Raw genomic sequence first — 21,722 nt, 5'->3', positions numbered from 1 at the left:
GACCTAATCCAAGAAAAATCCAAAAGTGGACAGCCGTAATGGGCAATTGAACACCTGTTGCTCATCTACGCATCAGCCTCTTTAGCAGTCACCCTTTGAATGTGCCTAAGAGTTTTTATGGGCAAGGTGAACAGGAATATCATAAAGACAGAGGGACTTGCTTAGAGACAGCTAGAGAGAGCGGACTTAGAGACAGCTGTAGCGACAGCTATAGTCCTTCCAATGCCAAAGGTGACCCAGCTCTCTCTTCTGTGTGTCACGTCTTGTGATCGTATCTTCTCCCTTGGTTGTGGTTGCACTGTGTATCATTCTTCCAGCCTCTGTGTATTTTCCCTCCCCTGTCCACGTGCCTTTCCAGATGTGTTTACATTTTCCGGCTCTCTCTGCAGCTGTGTTTCTGAGTTTCTGCCAAGCTCTGAGAGGATCATTCCATCATTGTCTCCCTCCCTCCAAACTTCATTAAGGACCAACAAGTCTCCAACCCTGCAATAGAAACTCTAGAATCTAGAACCTCTCCCAACAACACAGGGAAGGACATTATTGACAGAGGACTGTCCCTACCCTGGGATTTTCCCTCTTACTCCCAGACATCATCTCTCTTGCAGTCAGCAGGATGAAAGCACCATGTCTGTTCCCCTCTCCTCTTGAGTACCAGTTTCTGATCCCACTCCCAGCCTGCAGGCTGACTTTCTGAATTCATAGAGTCTTACAGTTTCCAGGTGGAGGGAAAAAAACAGGCTCATCACCCTAAAATGACATTCTGTGGGGGAATAGGGGACTTGGTCCTCCTTGGGGCCGTATCTTGGAGCGTGCACCTCATGGCCTATTTCTACCTTGTAGAAAGCTGCTGATCAGGCCAGAACACTGAATACAAAAAGCACTATGTTGGAAGCAATGATTCATGAGAACAGATATTATATCCTGGAGTTTAGCATGGCCTTGCTCAGTTTATGAGTGGTCATTATTACTGAAATATCCCTCTGTGTTGAGACCCCTACAGGCTTACTTCTAGCTTGTTAATTCTCTCGCTGGTCATTAGAGCATTTTCTTCACTTAACGTGAATATCCCTTAGCTCCCGCGAAAGTCATATAATGTCCAGACGTCTGACTCCTAGCTTGAGTAAAACAGAACCCAGGCTGACCTTCCCAGCCTTCCCAACAGTAGAAGGGCCCAGGTTTTCAGCTCCAAAAGACAACCATCTCCTCCTAAAGTGTTCTCACCTTTTCATGGGACTGGGCCAGTCTTCACCTGAGTCAGGTTTTTTTGTTGTTGTTGTTGTTTTCGAGACAGAGTTTCGCTCTTGTTGCCCAGGCTGGAGTGCAATGGTGTGATCTCAGCTCACCGCAACCTCCGCCTCCCGGGGTCCAGTGATTCTCCTGCCTCAGCCTCCCACGTAGCTGGGATTACAGGCATCCACCACCACGCCCAGCTAATTTTGTAATTTTAGTAGAGACAGGGTTTCTCCACGTGGGTCAGGCTTGTCTCGAACTCCCCACCTCAGCCTCCCAGTGCTGGGATTACAGGTGTGAGCCACCATGCCCAGCCAGGCTTTTTTTTAAAAAAAGAACCCGTGATTTAGAATATATAGACCCATTGTCAAAGCTAAATTTGTTCTTTTTATCACCGTGACCCTTACATGTAGAAAGCAATAATTCTGATCCTCCAGGACTGGTCCAGAAGCTTACCCATTTCTATCACTTACATTTATAAAAGATCCAACACTAGTCACTGCTCACCAGTGTGCCCCGCGCTTAGCCTTCATAACAAAACCTTCCTATTCACTAAGAATCTAGGCATTCTTCAGAGAAGCCGGAAGTCTGCACCCTCTCTGATCATTCGTTTTGAAGGCAGCTAGATAATAACCGTGGCCCTGAGTGAGATGGTAGGGCTGTTTGCTTTGGCATAAAAAAGGAAATTTTGCTTTGGCATAACTTTCTCATGAACAAAATCTATCACTCCATCATGAGAAATAATTTCCAAAGAGCAAACGACCCTTGGGGTAAAGAAACACACTAAGGCATACATGACAAACACTTTGCTGAGGATGGTCCTGGGAAAGAGGAGGGCAAGAGAATCGGGGAGCTGGGAGCGCTGGGGCGTGTGGGAGTGGCGGGAAGGGAGTGTGGGAGAGGAAAGGGTGTGCGCAGAGAGGGAAAAGCAGTGCCTGGAGTCTGCCTCTGCCGCCCAGTGAAGTAACGGCTTTGCCTCCCTGGAAGTCATCTCAGGCATCATTGAGAGGTGGGCAAGGCATGCCCAAGGGGGAGCTGAGGTTGAGGAGACGCCTCTAGAAATCTGAGGGCAGCTTGAGGCTCTGGGAGGGGCTGAGGAGGATCCTATAAAAGAGAAAAGGGAGACAGGATAAAGCACTTTTTTTTTGAGATGGAGTTTCGCTGTTGTCACCCAGGCTGGAGTGCAATGGCGCGATCTCGGCTCACTGCAACCTCCACCTCCCGGGTTCAAACGATTCTCCTGCCTCAGCCTCCCAAGTAGCTGGGATTACAGGCATGCAGCACCATACCCAGCTAATTTTTGTATTTTTAGTAGAGATGGGGTTTCACCATGTTGGCCAGGATGGTCTTGAACTCCTGACCTCGTGATCCCCCCGCCTTGCCTGATGCTATTTTTTGTCCCTAGAGGATTCATCTCAAGAGAAATGCAGGACGAGTATTTACACAGGTTAACTGCTTTTCCTGACCTGTGTGGCCCTAGGATCAGGTGTATCAAAAGACACGAAGATCATCCTGGGCGGCATAGTGAGACTTCATCTTTACAAAAACTTTTAAAATTAGCCAGGCGTGATGGTGCATGCCTGTAGTCCTAGTTACTTGGGAGGCTGAGGCAGGAGGATCACTTGAACCCAGGAATTTGAGGCTGCAGTAAGCTATGATCAAACCACTGCACTCCAGCCTGGGTGACAGAGTGAGACCCTATCTCTCAAAAAAAGAAAAAAAAAGGCCAGGTGTGGTGGCTCATGCCTGCAATCCCAGCACTTTGGGAGGCTGAGGGCTGGGGGTGGGGGTGATCACCTGGGGTCAGGAGTTCGAGACCAACCTGACCAACATGGAGAAACCCCGTCTCTACTAAAAATACAAAATTAGCTGGGCGTGGTGACAGGCATCTGTAATCCTAGCTACTCGAGAGGCTGAGGCAGGAGAATCGTTTAAACCTGGGAGGTGGAGGGTGCGGTGAGCCAAGATCGCACCATTGCACTCCAGTTTGGGCAACAAAAGCGAAACTCCATCTCAAAAAAAAAAAAAAGTACATAAGGCTAATTTCTAAAGTGCCAGGGATCTGAGTAAAAAAAAATTATTCATTCAAACATCTACCTATTCTGCCATTTCCATAATAAAGGCATCTGCTCCCCTTCAAGAGCGGTGAGTTCTGACTTTGGTTAGATAGTCCAATCAGTCTGTAGACTATGACATGCTAAATCTATACAAATATCTTTAGGCAACAGCTAACACTGAAACAATAGCTACTTTTCTGTGTACGACTTTCTCCCTGGAGAAGCAAATTTTGCTTCAGTCTCTTCTGGGATGTTAGGAGGTAGTCTGTCCATGAGTTAAAAGAGCTCCGTTGCAGTGGAGTGAACCAGCTCACGGGTTGATAAGGAAGGAGGTGCATTTTCACATTTCACTTCATGATTTCCTGCCCGCGGTGTGGGTCCTCACAGAAAGGTAACTAGGACTCCAATTATCTTGCTTTAATCTTGGCATTTTAAATGTTTATGCAAAGAAAGTACAACTGACTCATTCATCTGATCACTTCCAAGAGGGAGAGGGAAGGCTCCGAGTCACCGGCCCAAGATCCCCAAGGGGCCGGTGCCCAGAGCCAGCCCTGCGAGCATAGCCAGAGGATGATGTCAGGGCTTCCCAAAGCAGGTCCTTGTCATCACACCCCTGACGCGTCTGCAGGGACAATAGCCAGCACACCGCTCTCCGTCAGCTCCCAGCCAGTCTCATGCTGGGGGAGATTGGAGCGGAGGCCCAGGGTCACACCACGGAGCCAGTAGACTTGGTTGTTCCAGAGGCAGTCAGATAAGGTGACCTTTGTCCCTCTCTGCATGGGCTTGGCCTGAACAGGAAGGAGAGGGAGTGGCATGCCAGCCTTTCCACCCACACTCCTCCTACTCTGAGGAGGGTCCGCCTTTGCTTTCCCAGCATGAACCTCTCGGGACCAACCGGTTTTTCTGGTTCTGGAGTTGTGCTGACCTTTGCCAAGCTGACCAGAGGATAAACTGCCTCCCGGGTGGTCTGTTTATTTCTTGATGATGTTACACTTGAGACAAACAGATGCTCCTACCAAAAAACAATAGCAACAATAACCGCAAGAAATTATTCATCACTTACACGTCAGGAACCGGGCCCCGTGCTTTCCATATGTTGTTACCCTGAGAGCTAGCTACTATGATGATGATTTCCATTTTATAGATGGGGAGACTGAGGCTCAGAGAGGTCAAATAACTTGCCAACAGTCACGCTATCCCTGAAATGGTAGAACCAAAAAGCAAACTCAAAAGCGCCTGACTCCAGAACCCAGGGACTTGTGGACCACACCGAACACCGTAGGTGGCGTTCATGCCAAACGGAAGGCACTGCTATGTACTTACAGGAACCCCTCCACTGTTAAGGTTTTTCCCATTGACAGCGACTGAGTCAAGTCTATAGCTGTGCGTGGGCTCCCTGCCCTTGCCCTCGTCTTCTGCCCTGGCAGTGGCAAATCTAAACCAGCCACTAGTAACCCTGAAGGAGTGGTGATTGACAGGGGCCCCCATGGTGGGGTCTTGTGGCCTGGACAGCGACCAGTGGTCCTCGGTGCAGCTGTCAGAGGGTTCTAACCTGGCACATCGTGCTTTTTAGATACTGGAGAGGAGTCATATTTGGGGCCGTGGCACTCATCCTGGTTGCTTACGCAGGTGTAAAGCTGTCCTTGGGATGGAGTTCCACGCACTCATGGTTTCCTGATTTCATTGACTTAAGCATGGGAATGTCCCTCCTGTGCTACCCCTGCCCTACGTACCCCCAATTGTCTCCTACAAGCAATGTCTCTCCAGGGGCTGGCTCCTAAAATAGCCCTCTCCCCCGGCTGAAAGCACTTCTTTGTCATCCTCCCCAACCCAACCCTGCTAATGGCCACTCTATCATTTCTCATCCACGCGCCCCATCCTTTCATTGTCAGACGCGCGCCTCTCAATTTCTGCTGTCCTGTCCACCGCTGACAGTCACTTCAGGCTCCATTCAATCCCACCTCCTCCGGGAGGCTTCTTGGACAACTTCGCATCGCTCTCTCCTCCCTGTAACCACCACTAGCACTCACCAGGCAGTCTGGCCCGTGACAGATTCTCTGATTGTGTCCCATCGAGATACAAGGATCTCCTTTCTCATGGTTTTCTGTCTCTTCTCTTAGCCATATCTTATCTGATCACACCTCAGCTTGTCTCTACTCCTCTTAAAATGGGGAGGCTGGAGTTAAACGCAATGGCTTAGGAATGCTCTGTCCAGCCCTGGGGAAGGGGGGATAGATCACCTGCACCTTTATTCCAGATACTCAACTTCTAGACTTTTGCACATCATTCTAGTGCTTCAACCTGAGGTCACCAAACGCCAGGTGTCAGAGTGGAAAGGGCTGATTCACTGGCGGTAACTTCAGGGCTCCAACAGTCTTTCCACCCCTTTACCAAGGCAAGTCCAAATAAAATTCATCGGGACTCTCCCTTCCCAGAATCTCCTGCCTTCTTCGTTCCTGAAAAGCAAGATGTCACAGTCAGTCCCTCAGATCTCAAAAATTCAGCTATTGTGTGGAATTCCGGAGACGCCCTTAGTATATGACCTATGTATACAGAGTAGGCCGGGCGCGGTGGCTCAACCTGTAATCCCAGCACTTTGGGAGGCTGCGGCAGGTGGATCACAAGGTCTGAGACTCCAAAGCCTAGCACTGCTGTCCTAGTTCAGTCCCGAAATAACTGGGTGGACCAGACCTTACAATGTGTTCATTTATTAAAAAGAAACGAGAAGGCTGGGTGCAGTGGCTCACACTTGTAATCCCAGCACTTTAGGAGGCCGAGGTAGGTGGGTCACTTGAGGTCAGAAGTTCAAGACCAGCCTGGCCAACATGGTGGAACCCTGTCTCCACTAACAATACACAAATGAGCTGGGTGTGGTGGCACATGCCTGTAGTCCCAGCTACTTAGGAGGCTGAGGCCAGAGAATCACTTGAACCTGGGAGGCGGAGGTTGCAGTGAGCCGAGATCGCGCCACTGCACTCCAGCCTGGGTGACAGAGCAAGACTCTGTCTCAAAAAAAAAAAAAAGAAAGAAAAAGAAATGAGAAAATGTGCCCCTTTCCTGAACTATTAGGAAGTCTAACAAAGTTGGCTGTTTTTGCTATTGCTGCCACTGCTAGGTGAACCCCTCATCCAGCTGCTATTGTTATTATTTGCTCTCTCTCCACTCAAAACAATGGAAGTTGGGTTTTGGGAGGATAAGAGGAGAAACCCCTCTCTCTTCCTTCTCTTAACATCTCTACCCACATGTTAGAATATGTAGAAAATGTTGCAATTTGGTTAATTTCCTCTAATTTGTACACTCCTGGGATATGATACCCTGTGTGCAGACAGGAGGGGTCTTTGTCACGAGAAGTATCAGATCAGAGAAGGTTCACATGGATTTAGACTGAAGGAAGTGGGCAGGGGAGGTAAGATGACGAAGCTCTCAGAGGGTCCCGCTGGGCAGAGAAGACTGGCTGCCCTGAGAGTCTAACGAAGTCACACGCAGGGTCTCCGACAATGTGAATGGCACTGGCCCAGGGCACGTGCCATGTGGATCCTAAGAGAATACAGTGACTTCTGGAATGTGGAACACTTCCGAAAAAAGAAATGAGAAAATGTGCCCACCTACCTACTGCCTGCCTACCTGACCCTCAGTAATACACATCATCCCCCAATTTTTTTTTTTTTTTTTTTTTTTGGGGGGGGGGGTCTTGAACCTGTCATCCCCAGGCTTGATGCATTAGTGGCGTGATCTCGGCTCACTGCAAACTCTGGAAGTTTGGTTTTGGGGATCAAGCGATTCTCTCCTGCCTCAGCCTACCCAGTAGCTGGGATTACAGGCGCCTTCACCCCGTCGCCTGTTAATTTTTTATTTTTAGTAAGACCTGGGTTAGATCACCCCACATTGTGGGGGGCTGGTCTCAGAAGGATCCTAGACCTCAGGATCCACCTGCCTTGGCCTCCCAAGGTGCAGGGAGGGGGGGGGGGGGGGGGGGGGGGGGGGGGGGGGGGGGGGGGGGGGGGGGGGGGGGTTACACGAGCGTGAGCCACTGTGTGCAGCACATAGGCATTTTCTAAGGTATGCACACCTCTTTCCAACCTATGAACGCGCGTCTAGACACACATCGTGGGTTTCGAGCAGACTTTTCATCACTTTATCACACATATGGACAAAACAAAGCCATACTGAAGCCTCCTAATACCACTAACGGAGGGGGGGGGGGGGGGGGGGGGGGGGGGGGGGGGGGGGGGGGGGGGGGGGGGGGGGGGGGGGGGGGGGGGGGGGGGGGGGGGGGGGGGGGGTGGGGGGGGGGGGGGGGGGGGGGGGGGGGGGGGGGGGGGGGGGGGGGGGGGGGGGGGGGGGGGGGGGGGGGGGGGGGGGGGGGGGGGGGGGGGGGGGGGGGGGGGGGGGGGGGGGGGGGGGGGGGGGGGGGGGGGGGGGGGGGGGGGGGGGGGGGGGGGGGGGGGGGGGGGGGGGGGGGGGGGGGGGGGGGGGGGGGGGGGGGGGGGGGGGGGGGGGGGGGGGGGGGGGGGGGGGGGGGGGGGGGGGGGGGGGGGGGGGGGGGGGGGGGGGGGGGGGGGGGGGGGGGGGGGGGGGGGGGGGGGGGGGTGGGGGGGGGGGGGGGGGGGGGGGGGGGGGGGGGGGGGGGGGGGGGGGGGGGGGGGGGGGGGGGGGGGGGGGGGGGGGGGGGGGGGGGGGGGGGGGGGGGGGGGGGGGGGGGGGGGGGGGGGGGGGGGGGGGGGGGGGGGGGGGGGGGGGGGGGGGGGGGGGGGGGGGGGGGGGGGGGGGGGGGGGGGGGGGGGGGGGGGGGGGGGGGGGGGGGGGGGGGGGGGGGGGGGGGGGGGGGGGGGGGGGGGGGGGGGGGGGGGGGGGGGGGGGGGGGGGGGGGGGGGGGGGGGGGGGGGGGGGGGGGGGGGGGGGGGGGGGGGGGGGGGGGGGGGGACCCAACCCCCACCCACCCACCTACCTACTGCCTGCCTACCTGACCCTCAGTAATACACATCATCCCCCAATTTTTTTTTTTTTTTTTTTTTTTTTGAGACAGGGTCTTGCTCTGTCACCCCGGCTGGAGTGCAGTGGCGTGATCTCGGCTCACTGCAAACTCTGCCTCCCGGGTTCAAGCGATTCTCCTGCCTCAGCCTCCCGAGTAGCTGGGATTACAGGCGCCTGTCACCGCGCCTGGTTAATTTTTTTATTTTTAGTAGAGACGGTGTTTCACCACATTGGGCAGGCTGGTCTCAAATTCCTGACCTCAGGATCCACCTGCCTTGGCCTCCCAAGGTGCTGGGATTACAGGCGTGAGCCACTGTGTGCAGCCACATTAGGCATTTTTCTAAGGTATGAATTTCTATGATGAACATGTATGACTTTTATATTCATGGAAAAGCAATAATGACTTTTATAAATAACCCATGGAGCAGAAATGCTCAGCCCCAAACCCTTCCCAGTTAGTGGGCCGCCCCGGGCCTGTGATTGGAGTTTCCCCCTGCCCTGTCCTTGCACGGCCTCCTTCCTGATGTGACACTTGAATGCCTGTGAGAGGGCCTGTGACAGATGCCAGCAGTGGTGGCGATGACAAGCCCAAAGCCACATTTGTTCCATTACTTCCAGCTCCTCGTTGCCTTTCCAATCCCTGCAGTGAGAGCTCCTTTCTCTTATCTGCACAAGACAAGAGTCAAAAGTTCTTGTCGGTGTGATTGCAGAATATCGGGCTGGAAAACTTCCTGATAATACCTAAATTCCTTTAGCAGAGCAGTCCCTGGAATCGGGTCAGGAGAGCTATGTGGCTTCAGCACATTGTGTACTGTGCAGCTGGATAATAAACCAGATGAAATGTGGCAAATAAAAACGTAAGGGACATATAAGGATGTCATTCTAGTCCCATCTGGTGCAATAACCCCTCTCCCACACCAATTTTTCTGTTGCCTTTGCAAAAACCATGCAGGCTGCTGAGGAAGAGTCCCTGCTTGCGTGAGCCATTGAGGAGTTCCAAAATAGACACAAAGATACGAGGAATACAAAGAAATTCCAAATAATGAAAAATAAGGATCAAGCTGAAGTTTCTGAGACACATTTATGGCTTTTGTAAACAGGCATGCACTCGTTGAATGGCTCTTCGGGACACGGTGGTGACATTAGCTAATTCTGACATTTAGGAATTTAAACTCAGTAGCTGTCCTCGCTTATCCTTATGAACAAAGTTTGCTAAACATTGTGTGCTGTGTGCCCCGCTTTATGTTTGAAGATGATGCAAACGGCAGGCTGCCATCTCGATTCCATTTCTCATGGTAAAACCCAAGGGACACGGGCGCATGCTCCCACCACATTTTCCTCTGGCCTCATTCTGCACCCAGCATTCCCTGTTCTTTCCTTCTCCTTCCCCAGTTTAGTTTCAAAAACATATGGGTTCCCATAGAAAACGGGAAGATGTGCAGAAACCTGAGGATAAAGTTTAACGAATGATGACAGACCTTTGATAGAGCACTCTTTCCTACACGCCAAACAAACCACTTTTTTAGAAACACAATAATTTAAAGTACAGCTTCACTCTTACCTAAACTTAAAACAAACTGGAGAGAGAGGGGGGTGTATTTTTAATAGAAGTGACACATCGAAGCGTTTCTAAAATAGCTCTTTGACTCTCCTAAGCCACTCACTGAGTTCCTGGATTTCACCCCCTCAGGTAACCAGGTGAGTTTCTCCAAATCCACGGATGCTTTTGCTTTTGAAGAGGACAGCAGTAGTGATGGGCTTTCTCCGGATCAGACTCGAAGTGAAGACCCCCAAAACTCAGCGGGATCCCCGCCAGACGATAAAGCCTCAGAGACCCCTTCGACAGGTTCTCTGGGGACAAACCAGGTAAGAAAAAAAAAAAAAAAAAAAAAACCAGCATCTCAATGTATTATCGTTTCACAGTCTTAAAATCTGTTACAGCTGGTTTTGCTTAGAGAACCCGGAGATGTCCCTGGCTGCCACGGCATTTCGATGCCTCTTCTCGCTCTGTTCAGCACAGGCCTCTGTGTGGGGTGACAAAAGCTCCAGAAAACGCTGCAAGAGAACCTCCAGAACTACATCCTTTTTTTTTTTTTTTTTTTTTTTTTTTGAGACGGAGTCTCACTCTGTCGCCCAGGCTGGAGTGCAGTGGCGCGATCTCGGCTCACTGCAAGCTCCGCCTCCCGGGTTCACGCCATTCTCCTGCCTCAGCCTCCCGAGTAGCTGGGACTACAGGCGCCCACAACCGCGCCCGGCTAATTTTTTGTATTTTTAGTAGAGACGGGGTTTCACCGTGGTCTCGATCTCTTGACCTTGTGATCCGCCCGCCTCGGCCTCCCAAAGTGCTGGGATTACAGGCGTGAGCCACCGCGCCCGGCCAGAACTACATCCTTTAACTTATCCATTAAAGCATCTGCTCTGCCAAGCAGATACTTTTTCTCTCCATTTTTATGGACAAAGTAGCTGAGGCTCAGTGATATTGGATGACTTGCCAACAATCTCCCAGCTAGAAAGTGCCAGAGCAGGGATTGATTCAAAGTTCACCATCTCTCTGTGCACTGAGGACTGGCTACAGGGCTCTGGGGAGTGCAGAGAAGGAAACGCTGGCTCTGTCCAAGGCAGGGAGGCCCACGTTGCTTCTACTCTTAGCAGGTTTCTACCTAGCAAGCTGCTGCAAAATTCAGCCCCAACCCAACCGTAGCATTCACCTCTTTCTGGACAAATCTACAAACCCTTGAGCATGAGGAACGTTTATTGAGAATACTCTTAAAGCACGTTTATAAAGAATAATCATGATTATGGGCTGGGCGCGGTGGTTCACGCCTGTAATCTCAGCACTTTGGGAGGCCGAGGTGAGCGGATCACCTGAGGTCAGGAGATCGAGACAAGCCTGGCCAACATGGTGAAACCCCATCTCTACTAAAAATACAAAAATTAGCCAGGCGTGGTGGTGCACGCCTGTAATCCCAGCTACTCAGGAGGCTGAGGCAGGAGAATCATTTGAACCCGGGAGACGGAGGTTGCAGTGAGCCAAGATCATGCCACGGCACTCCAGCCTGGGCCACGAGAGAGAAACTCCGTCTCAAAGGAAAACAAAAAAGAATAATGATGATTATGAACAACAGCTCCGGCCACATATTAAGTGCTCATTCCGGGCCAGGGGCAGTGCCAAGTGCTTCGCAAAATTTCCTCATTTGAAATCAGAGACCTCTCCAAGTAGATATCATCGAGGTTGATTCTGACAGAGGAGGAACAAAAACTCTGTGAGGCCGAGCAACTGGGTGGGCTCTACAAATACAGCAGAGTGCCAGCCACGCTGGGGAAATCCAGCCAGAGGGTATTCATGGAGCCCCTAAGAGAAATGCCCGCGGGCGTCCACATATGAGGGGAAAGAGATGCGTAAGCGTGGAAGCCAGATGTGAGCTCTTCCAATTCTGCCTCTATCCAGAGAGTCCTTCAGACCCTCAGTCCCTTCTCTTTAGGAAGGATTTGCCCCTCCTGGCCTCGTGTAAATTGTGCAATGAACTGAAATTAGATATATTTGAAAGCTGGGGTTTCTTTTTTCCCTCCCCACTGAAAAGTACCATACAGATATTAGCGACAGTTAAAATAATTATCATTCAGTGCCTCGTTTCCCAAAACCATGCCAGTTACTGTTTATCGTCATGCCTATCTTCACCCCATCAGAGCAAACCTAACGCTGCCAAGGAGAAAAAGTGAAATGGGAGGAAAAAAGGGAGGCATGGAAAGCTGAGCTGAGTTATTCGTGTGTTTATTGTGCAAGAGTTTATAATCAAAGCATTTTTTCCTTCCCCTGCAAGCCACAGTTGGTCTTTGCAGCCAAATTTCTTTGATAACATCAAACGGTATATCAGATCATTTGTACACATTATTCTGACAGTAAATTCCTCAGCTTCTGATTTAAGAATGGTTTGAGGAAAAGGCAAGTTCTTTTCTGCTTCACCTTAGGAGAGGGAAAAAAGAGAACAAGCACCGAACAATGCCGGGCAAGATGCGAAAGTCATTGTATGTCATTTCTCCAGGCATTCATGTTTGACAGATGAGGACCCTGAGGCTCCAAGAGAAAAGAATCCTTCAGGCCTTTGACAGGTGCCAGGCAGGGCTCAGGGAAGAACTGCAAAGCTCATTCCTAACCCCCGCATGGAGAGATCATGGGCAGCCCGGGCTCCATTTTGTCAGAGTTGAAACACAAGAATGTAGGAGCGAAAGAGAAAATAATTTTTCCCTTTACAGACTCTGCCTCTGATAAAGGTTTCTTATGTCTTTATACACATGCATACGTACACACACACACTCACATATGTATACACACAAAACCACATGTACATATACATGCCTGTATGCACGCATGTATTCACATATGTGCATACACATACACGAGACACATGTGCACATATATACACATGTATATACCTAACACATGCACACATATATGCACACACATGCACAGAAGCATGCATGCACATGCACACATGCATGCACATATACACACTCAGACACACACTTGGACATACACACACACACTTGCACACACTTGCACACACTTGCACACACACACTTTCCCTTTCTCTGCTAACATTCTTTTCCTCTACCTTGTTCATTGTCCTACTTTCCCCCCACATTCCTACACCCACTCTTCCCTGCTGCTTTCTTTTTCAATTGCATTATCAAGACAGGTGGACCTTGTCACAGACAGGTGGAATGCTCACACAGCGAGACCAGATGTCCCAGTTTGCCTAGAACAGACCAGTTTTATACCTGTCTTTGGAATCCTTACTTAGAATGATTCCCTTTCTCTCTCAAAAGTGTTCTCAGCTGGGTAACAAGCATATATATATATATACACACACACACACATATACACACACACACACATATACACACACACACGTATACATATATACACACATATATGTATGTGACTCCTCCCCCTGGGAAGGTAGGCTGATGTTTACTCGGGTAAGAAGCTAGGATGAAAGCAGCAGAGGTGTGTGTTCAGAGTTCTGTGTCACACAACTTATTCCTGTATCTTCCTAATATCCGTAACATTTGGATTTCAGGATCTTGCTTCTGGCTCAGAAAACGACAGAAATGACTCAGCCTCCCAGCCCAGCCACCAGTCAGATGCGGGGAAGCAGGGGCTTGGCCCCCCCAGCACCCCCATAGCCGTGCATGCTGCTGTAAAGGTACGATCGCACCAGCCTCGGAGCCCCGCCTGAACGCGCGGCTCACGGAGCCAACTTGAAGCACAGCTTTCTGAGTTAGGTCTGACAACGCGAGGAGAGTTACACGGAGGACCCGTGCAGAGGTTCGGCTCACTGGGAGGGTCACAAAACAGGAAATGGGAAATGGGTCACCAGTGTATATGGACCAAGATTTCATTATCCGTGCAGCACAGCAGAGGCCACCTCTGCCGTGGAGAAAGCTGTGGATTTGCATTTCTTTGGGATCACAGCTTAGCCAGCATGTTTCCGACGTAAAAGATTTCATAAGCTCACCCTTGAGGTAGATACAACTGATTGTAAAGCAGGATTTGCAAGTTTCGTAAAACAGGTATACAGCCGTTGAATTTTATGCAAGGGAAGTATCCCTGAAAAGCTTGCATAAAGTAACATTTACATCATTCAGGCCAGTCTTCCGATGGAAATAAACACGGGGTTTCATTCACAGTAGGCAGGTAGTTAGACTCATTATAGCAAATGTTTCGTTTTCTCAGCATTATCTTTTTGTTAATTTTTATTTTTATTTCAATAGTTTTGGGGGTGCAGGTGGTTTTTGGTTACATGGATAAGTTCTTTAGTAGTGATTTCTCTTTTTTTTGTTTTCTTTTCTTTTTTCTTTCTTTCTTTCTTTCTTTTCTTTTTTTTTTTTTTTTTTTTTTTTTTTTTTTTTTGAGACAGAGTTTCTCTCTGTTGCCCAGGCTGGAATACAGTGGCGCGATCTTAGCTCACTGCAAGCTCCGCCTCCCAGGTTCAAGTGATTCTCCTGCCTCAGTCTCCCAAGTATCTGGGACTACAGGCGCCCGCCACCACGCCCAGCTAATTTTTTGTATTTTTAGTAGAGATGGGGTTTCACCATGTTAGCCAGGATGGTCTCCAACTCCTGACCTTGTGATCCACCCGCCTCAGCCTCCCAAAGTGCGGGGATTACAGGCGTGAGCCACCACGCCCGGCCCTTTAGTGGTGATTTCTGAGATTTTAGTGCACCCATCACCTGAGCAGTGTACACTGTAGGCAATATGTAATCTTTTATCCTTCACCCCACTCCCAATCTTCTCCCAATCCCCAGATTCCATTACATAATCTTATGCCTCTGCATCCTCATAGCTTAGCTCCCACTTATAAGTGAGAACACATGATATTTAGTTTTCCATTCCTGAGTTACTTCACTTAGAATAATGGCCTGCAGCTCCATCCAAATGGCTGCAAAAGACATTATTTCGTTCCTTCTTATGGCTGAGTAGCATTCCATGTTGTATATGTACTACATTTTCTTTATCCACTTGTTGATTGATGGGCACTTAAGTTGGGTCCATATCTTTGTACTTGCGAATTGTGCTTCTATAAACACCAGCGTCGTATCTCACAGTACACAGGCTGCTCTCTCTTCAGTTAACTGGATGCCTGGTAATCATGTGGCCTTCTTCATAATGTTTTATCCCAAATCACTTTTTTTTTTTTCTTTTGAGACGGAGTTTCACTCTTGTTGCCCAGGCTGGAGTGCAATGGTGCGATCTCGGCTCATTGCAACCTCCACCTCCCGGGTTCAAGTGATTCTCCTGCCTCAGCCTCCCCAGTAGCTGGGATTACAGGTGCGCACCACCATGCCTGGCTAATTTTGTATTTTTAGTAAAGACAGGGTTTCTCCATGTTGGCCAGGCTGGTCTTGAACTCCTGGCCTTAGGTGATCGGACTGCCTCGGCCTCCCAAAGTGCTGGGATTACAGGCGTAAGCCACTGTGCCTGGCCTCTCCCAAATAACTTCTGACTGATTTGGGAACACGTTTTCTCAGCTCGAGTGCCACCACTTAATGAATGTTAAAATGACTCTTATGGGATTTAAAAAAGATGGTAAATTGAAGTAAAAATCAATGATATGGTAATAGTTTTATGGTCTAATGGATGATAGACACTTCAGTTTCTCAGTAAGGCTCCCCCACCGAACCACAAGAGCTTAAACCCATCTGAAAATTCACTCAGCTCAACAGGTTTGAAATTATGTGACTATCAATGCATTTTGTTCATTGCAGGGGAAGGAGGAGGAGATGAGTCCCATTATTTCTAAAGCTGAGTATAAAGAGAAATGTTATTCATATTTCTATCACAGTATTTAAATTTTGCATAATTCAAATTAGCAGCCGGGCCCGGTGGCTCACACCTGTAATCCCAGCACTTTGGGAGGCCGAGGTGGGCGGATCACCTGAGGTCATGAGTTCGAGACCAGCCTGGCCAACATGGTGAAACCTCGTCTCTACCAAAAAACGCAAAAATTAGCCAAACGTGGTGGTGCGTGCCTGTAGTCCCAGCTATTCGGGAGACTGAGGCAGGAGAATCGAATGGCTTGAACCCGGGAGGCGGTAGTGGCAGTGACCCGAGATCGCAATCACTGCACTCTAGCCTGGTCAACAGAGCGAGACTCTGTCTCAAAACAAAACAAAACAAAACAATTAGCAAAGCCTTCAACCTCACTGTAGTAGAAAGTATGATAGAAGCCCAGGAGATGAACAGATCACTTTCAATGAAAAGGGCGATTCTTACAGACACCCAGCTGGTCCCGGCAGGCTGGCTGTTTGTAGAAGAGCCATAATTTTTTTCTGCTTGGTCAACAAACACACACAACCTTAGCATGCCCTGGGCTCGAAAAGAGAATAGTAGTAGTAGCCTTTACCCCACACTATCCAGAGTAAATGATCCGATTTCAGTACCTTCTGGAATGTGCTAAGGCAACACAGAGAAAAAAAGCTCCTGGACCCCCGACTTAGCTGCGGGACCCTGCCAGGGCTGCAGCTCCCATCCTTCCCAGACAAGGCAAGCCCCAGAATGAGGCGACAACAGCAGCTGATCTGGAGCAAGCCAGGGCAGAGCTGGTTTCGGGAGCCCTGCAGAAACTCTCCAAGAACAGAAGACTGATTAATGAACTAGAATGCTAATCGATTAGTAAGCAGGGAGAAACGGAGCCACCAAACACACAGAAATACTTGTGCTCATTATTCATTAGTCGCCAGGAAGAAGTCTCTTTGGAAAACAAAAGAGCCTTTGGGGGTGCACTGCGCTGAGTCCAAGCGAGTTGTAAGCTCCTTTGGAGAAGGTCACATTCAGATGTGTAGTTTGTGGTTGAAGTGGAGAAGCTGCCAAGTCAGAATATGCCTGCCAGCTGTTCAGGAGCCCCCTCTTCTGGACACCGGTGGTAACACACTTTTCTTCCAATGTTCCCCCAAATCCTTGATCACTTGAGGTCATGACATCCATGTTCTTCATTTCAACCTTCTGTAATAAAGTCAGGGTTTGAAATTTTTTTTTCTTTTTTTTTTTTGAGGGGGAGTCTCGCTCTGTCACCCAGACTGGAGCATAGTGGCGCAGTCTCGGCTTACTGCAACCTCCGCCTCCTGGGTTCAAACTATTCTCCTGCCTCAGCCTCCCAAGTAGCTGAGACTACAGGCATCCACCACTATGCCCAGCTAATTGTTTCTATTTTTACCAGAGATAGGGTTTCACCATGTTGACCAGGCTGGTCTTGAACTCATGACCTCAAGTGATCCGCCCACCTCCACCTCCCAAAGTGCTGGGATTACAGGCGTGAGCCACCGCGCCCAGCCTGAAAATTAACTTTTTTTTAACCTGATAACAAGATGGACCCATTCCTTCCTAAATACAAAAGTCTTTTATTTCAGGAGCAGGTTATAGACACAATTACCTGCTCATTGACTACCTGTTATTATTTCAATATTATCTTTTATAGTCTTTATACCGATTAGTGAGAGAAAAAGTAAAGAATATTTTCTCCAACTTGCAGATGAGGAAACTGAGATGTATTAAAGTTAAGTGATTGTACCACTTTCAAACATTTGTCTTATCTTCCAAGACTATACCCTTAACTTCCTGATTCAGTGTGTCCGAATCATGCAATACATGCTTTGGGTTCCAACTCTGGGAAGTGTTCCAGTAGGTGCATAACCCTTCCCATAATAAGTAAAGTATCCTTATTTCAAAAGGTGTTGCTTCCTGATCTTTCATCGGTATTTGGCAGGCAGGCGAGAGGGTGTTAAGCAGGCAGATAGGCAGGGTTTATCTTACTTTCAGTCCAAAGCAACAAATAACCACATCCTAGACTTTCAAAGAAAATCTTAGTTTCATCTAAGTTTATGTCATTAATAAATCACTTAATAATAACACTTATTAATAAAAACACTTATTAAGTGTTTAACTAAAGGTGACTTCCCATATGCATATGAACGTTCTTTTGTTGTTGTTGCTGTTGTTTTGTTTTGAGATGGAGTTTCACTCTTGTTGCCCAGGCTGGGGTGTAGTGGCGCAATCTCATCTCACTGCAACCTCTGCCTCTCGGGTTCAAGCAATTCTCCTGCCTCAGTTTCCTGAGTAGCTGGGATTACAGGCACCTGCCACCACGCCCAGCTAATTTTTGTATTTTTAGTAGAGATGGGGTTTCACCATGTTGGTCAGGCTGGTCTTTAACTCATGACCTCAAGTGATCCACCCGCCTCGTCCTCCCAAAGTGTTGGCATTACCGGTGTGAGCCATCGCACCCAGCCACGAAAGAACTTTCTACAAATAGTCTTAAGATCAGAAGGCAGCCTTTGTTAGGCCATCAGTTGGTTTTAGGTTAGGAGAATGCATTCATTGAAACACAGGATTACGTTTTGCTGTACTCCAGAAAAGAAAAATTCTGGAGCTGCTTCTAAGATTCAACTTTCCCTGTCTAAGGAGTGTCCTTCCAGTGTGATACATTTGCAATGAATTTGTTCATTAGCAATGTTAGTGTTCTAGGAGCTCTTTGTACGTCATGCCTTTGCTATATTGTATTTCTGAGGTTCAAGAATGGCCATCAGACAAAACTGCCTCACAATGTGTCCATGATGCAAAGTCATTCTCAGTCATGGCCTAAAGCACATGCCATTTCCTCATCCTCTTTGCAGTCCAAATCCTTGGGTGACAGTAAGAACCGCCACAAAAAGCCCAAGGACCCCAAGCCAAAGGTGAAGAAGCTTAAATATCACCAGTACATTCCCCCAGACCAGAAGGCAGAGAAGTCCCCTCCACCTATGGACTCAGCCTACGCTCGGCTGCTACAGCAACAGCAGCTGTTCCTGCAGCTCCAAATCCTCAGCCAGCAGCAGCAGCAGCAGCAGCAACACCGATTCAGCTACCCAGGGATGCACCAAGCTCAGCTTAAGTAAGTCCGGCAAGCCTGGGAGAGTGGCTGTGGGCAGAGGTTGAGAAGGATGTCTGTTAATATCTATCTGATGTACATGGGGCCAGCACCATGGGGCCTAGCAAGTCCTGTATTGCACCATTTCCTCATCCAGTATGTTTGGAAGCTGATTCAATTTAGAAACTATGCACACCTTTTCAGAGCCATAAGACTGGGATGTATCTGCAGATGTATTCCAAACCCTCAGTGGATACCTAAAACCTCAGATAGTACTGAACTCTACGTATAGTGTATTTTTCTTAGGCATACATATCTATGATAAGGTTTCATTTATAAATTAGGCACAGTGAGAGATGAACAATAATAGCTAGCAACAATATAGAACAATTATAGCAAGATACTACAATAAAACGTATGTGGATGTGGTGGTTTCTCTCTCAGAATAACTTATTGTACTGTACACATCTATTTTTGAACCACAGTTGACCTCAGGTAACTGAAATCTTGTAAAGTGAAACCGCCAATAACGGGTGGACTACTATAAATCAGTGCCCTTGGTAAAAGGTCCCTTTGGGAAATAGGAAAGGATTAGCATTTTCAAATTGGACTGTGGAATGTCTAAGAATGTGATATGGGAATTATGAGCAATTCCGATCCACTTCTGCTTTTGGAAAGAACATTTCTGAGCAGCAGAGAGACACCCTCCAAGATTGACTCTTGAGCCCAGGTTGTGTGACCACATCGCTACATCACCTTTTAAATCGTCGATATCCCTACATGTAAAGTTGAGGTAGGATTCCTCCTGTCCTCCTCAGACTATGCTAGCGATTACGCCAAGCGCTAAACACAACCAAGCTTCACCAGGTGGGTTTGGCCTCCCCAGGACAGAGCAGCAGCTGAATCACAGGTGGGTGTGTGCCACAGTCCCCACCACTCCCTCTTATCTCCCTAAACAAAGTTCAGATGTCACACACCACTTGCCATCTAGCCGGCCCTGTTGTTTTTCCTCACCCTGCTCCCTTCTGCTGGTTTATTACATGCCTGACCCTTGCAGGCCATCACTTTGGGATCCGATCTAAACGCAAGTTATACCACCAATATTTGATTATACCTGAAGTGCCTCTTTGTTTGTCTTTTAGAGAACCAAATGAACAGATGGTCAGAAATCCAAACTCTTCTTCAACGCCACTGAGCAATACCCCCTTGTCTCCTGTCAAGAACAGTTTTTCTGGACAAACTGGTGTCTCTTCTTTCAAACCCGGCCCACTCCCACCTAACCTGGATGATCTGAAGGTATAGGATTTTGCATGAGTTTCTTTCTTTTTTTAAACAAATACAACAGTATGTTGTTAACAGCACCACGACCAACTGGTATCTGGAGTAAGAGAGTGGGAGGGAAAGAAGACCATAGGAAACGCTGAAGGAGGTGGCAGAATTTATCCTGCTGTGGTTGAACACCCCAGTTGACTAGCCCATTTTACGTAGCCGTAACAGGATACCGGAAACTGGGAAATTTGTGAAGAAAAGAAATTTATTTCTCACAGTTCTAGGGCTGAGAAGTCCAAGGACATGGCACCAGTATCTGGCGAATGCCACCCCATGGTAAAAGGGCAGAAGGTGGAAGGGCAAGAGCATTTGAGATAGAGGGAAAAGACAAACGTTATGTTTATTTCACCATAGTAAAAAAATAATTTTTAAGTAGGCTATTTCTAGATAAGAGTGAGACAGGAGACAAGTAAGACAGGAGATGCCTTAGTCACAGAGAAACATGATCCAGATATGATAGTGCCATCTGTCAGACCCCTCAAAACCCACTTTTGGGAGGCTGAGGCAGGTGGATCCCTCTAGATACACATGCTCAGCAGCATTGGCTGGTGAGAGTTATAATAATTAGTGTAGGTATAAAGAGATGATGATGATGACGATGGTGCCTATCAATTTTTTTTTTCTTTTTTTGAGATGGAGTCTTGCTCTGTCATCCAAGCTGGAGTGCAGTGGCACAGTCTCGGCTCACTGCAAGCTCTGCCTCTCGGGTTCAAGCAATTCTTCTGCCTCGGCTTCCCTAGTAGCTGGGACTACAGGTGCCTACCACCACACCTGGCTAATTTTTGTGTTTTTAGTAGAGACAGGGTTTCACCAAGTTGGCCAGGCTGGTCTTGAACTCCTGACCTCAGGTGATTCACCAGCCTTGGCCTCACAAAGTCCTGGGATTACAGGCATGAGCCACCCTGCCCAGCCCCTACCAATTTGTATTTTTTAATATGAGCCATCCGTCATTTATTCTGTGTAGATTTGCTTTAATTTTCACCCCACAAGATAAGTTTTGTCTCCCCAGTTTAAAAAGTGAAAATAAAACCAGAATCATAGAGCCGGGCGCGGTGGCTCACGCCTGTAATCCCAGCACTTTGGGAGGCCGAGGCGGGCAGATCACGAGGTCAGGAGATCGAGACCATCCTGGCTAACAAGGTGAAACCCCATCTCTACTAAAAATACAAAAAAAAATTAGCCGGGCATGGTAGCGGGCGCCTGTAGTTCCAGCTACTCAGGAGGCTGAGGCAGGAGAATGGCGTGAACCCAGGAGGTGGAGCTTGCAGTGAGCGGAGATCATGCCACTGCACTCCAGCCTGGGCGACAGAGCGAGACTCCGTCTCAAAAAAAAAAAAAAAAAAAAAAACCAAAATCATAAAGAGGTCAAATGATAGGCAGTTTAACCAGCTTATGAATGACAGAACTGAGGCTTGAAGCTAAGTAACTTATTTCAAGGGCTTTGCTATTGTATGAGAGACGAGTGGAAAGAGAGAGATGGGCAGGAGAGAACGTGGCTGGACTTGACCACTCACTGTGTGTATGGGGAGATGCGTCATCTGAGTCCTGGGAGAGTGACATCAATGACAGAAAGAGGGAGAGTAGAATGAGGAGTTGCTATGAAGGGACAGTGGCAAGTTCGTTCAGTTCAGGAAAGTCAAGTCTCAGGGACCAGCAGGACAACCGAGAGAAAAGACATCCATTTCCGTCAGTAAGAATTAGCCAGGCTGTGTTGTCAGGGGTGGGA

General features: G+C 48.8%; 1 protein-coding gene across 4 annotated transcripts in view; it reads left to right on the top strand.

Moving 5' to 3' along the window:
- Positions 1 to 21,722, top strand: part of MYOCD (myocardin) — a 221,284-nt gene that overhangs the window by 178,127 nt on the left and 21,435 nt on the right. For all 4 annotated transcript variants that reach the window (XM_050765608.1, XM_050765610.1, XM_050765607.1 and 1 more), the window contains 4 exons: positions 9,952 to 10,127; positions 13,343 to 13,468; positions 18,435 to 18,691; positions 19,810 to 19,963. In XM_050765608.1, coding sequence (XP_050621565.1) covers positions 9,952 to 10,127; positions 13,343 to 13,468; positions 18,435 to 18,691; positions 19,810 to 19,963 — 713 coding nt within the window. The remainder of the gene's footprint in view (positions 1 to 9,951; positions 10,128 to 13,342; positions 13,469 to 18,434; positions 18,692 to 19,809; positions 19,964 to 21,722) is intronic.

This window comes from Macaca thibetana, chromosome 16 (assembly GCF_024542745.1).
Source record: "Macaca thibetana thibetana isolate TM-01 chromosome 16, ASM2454274v1, whole genome shotgun sequence".
Taxonomy (NCBI): Eukaryota; Metazoa; Chordata; class Mammalia; order Primates; family Cercopithecidae; genus Macaca; species Macaca thibetana.
The sequence above is the reverse complement of the archived record's forward strand: the minus strand, read 5'-3'. Positions and strand labels throughout refer to the sequence as shown.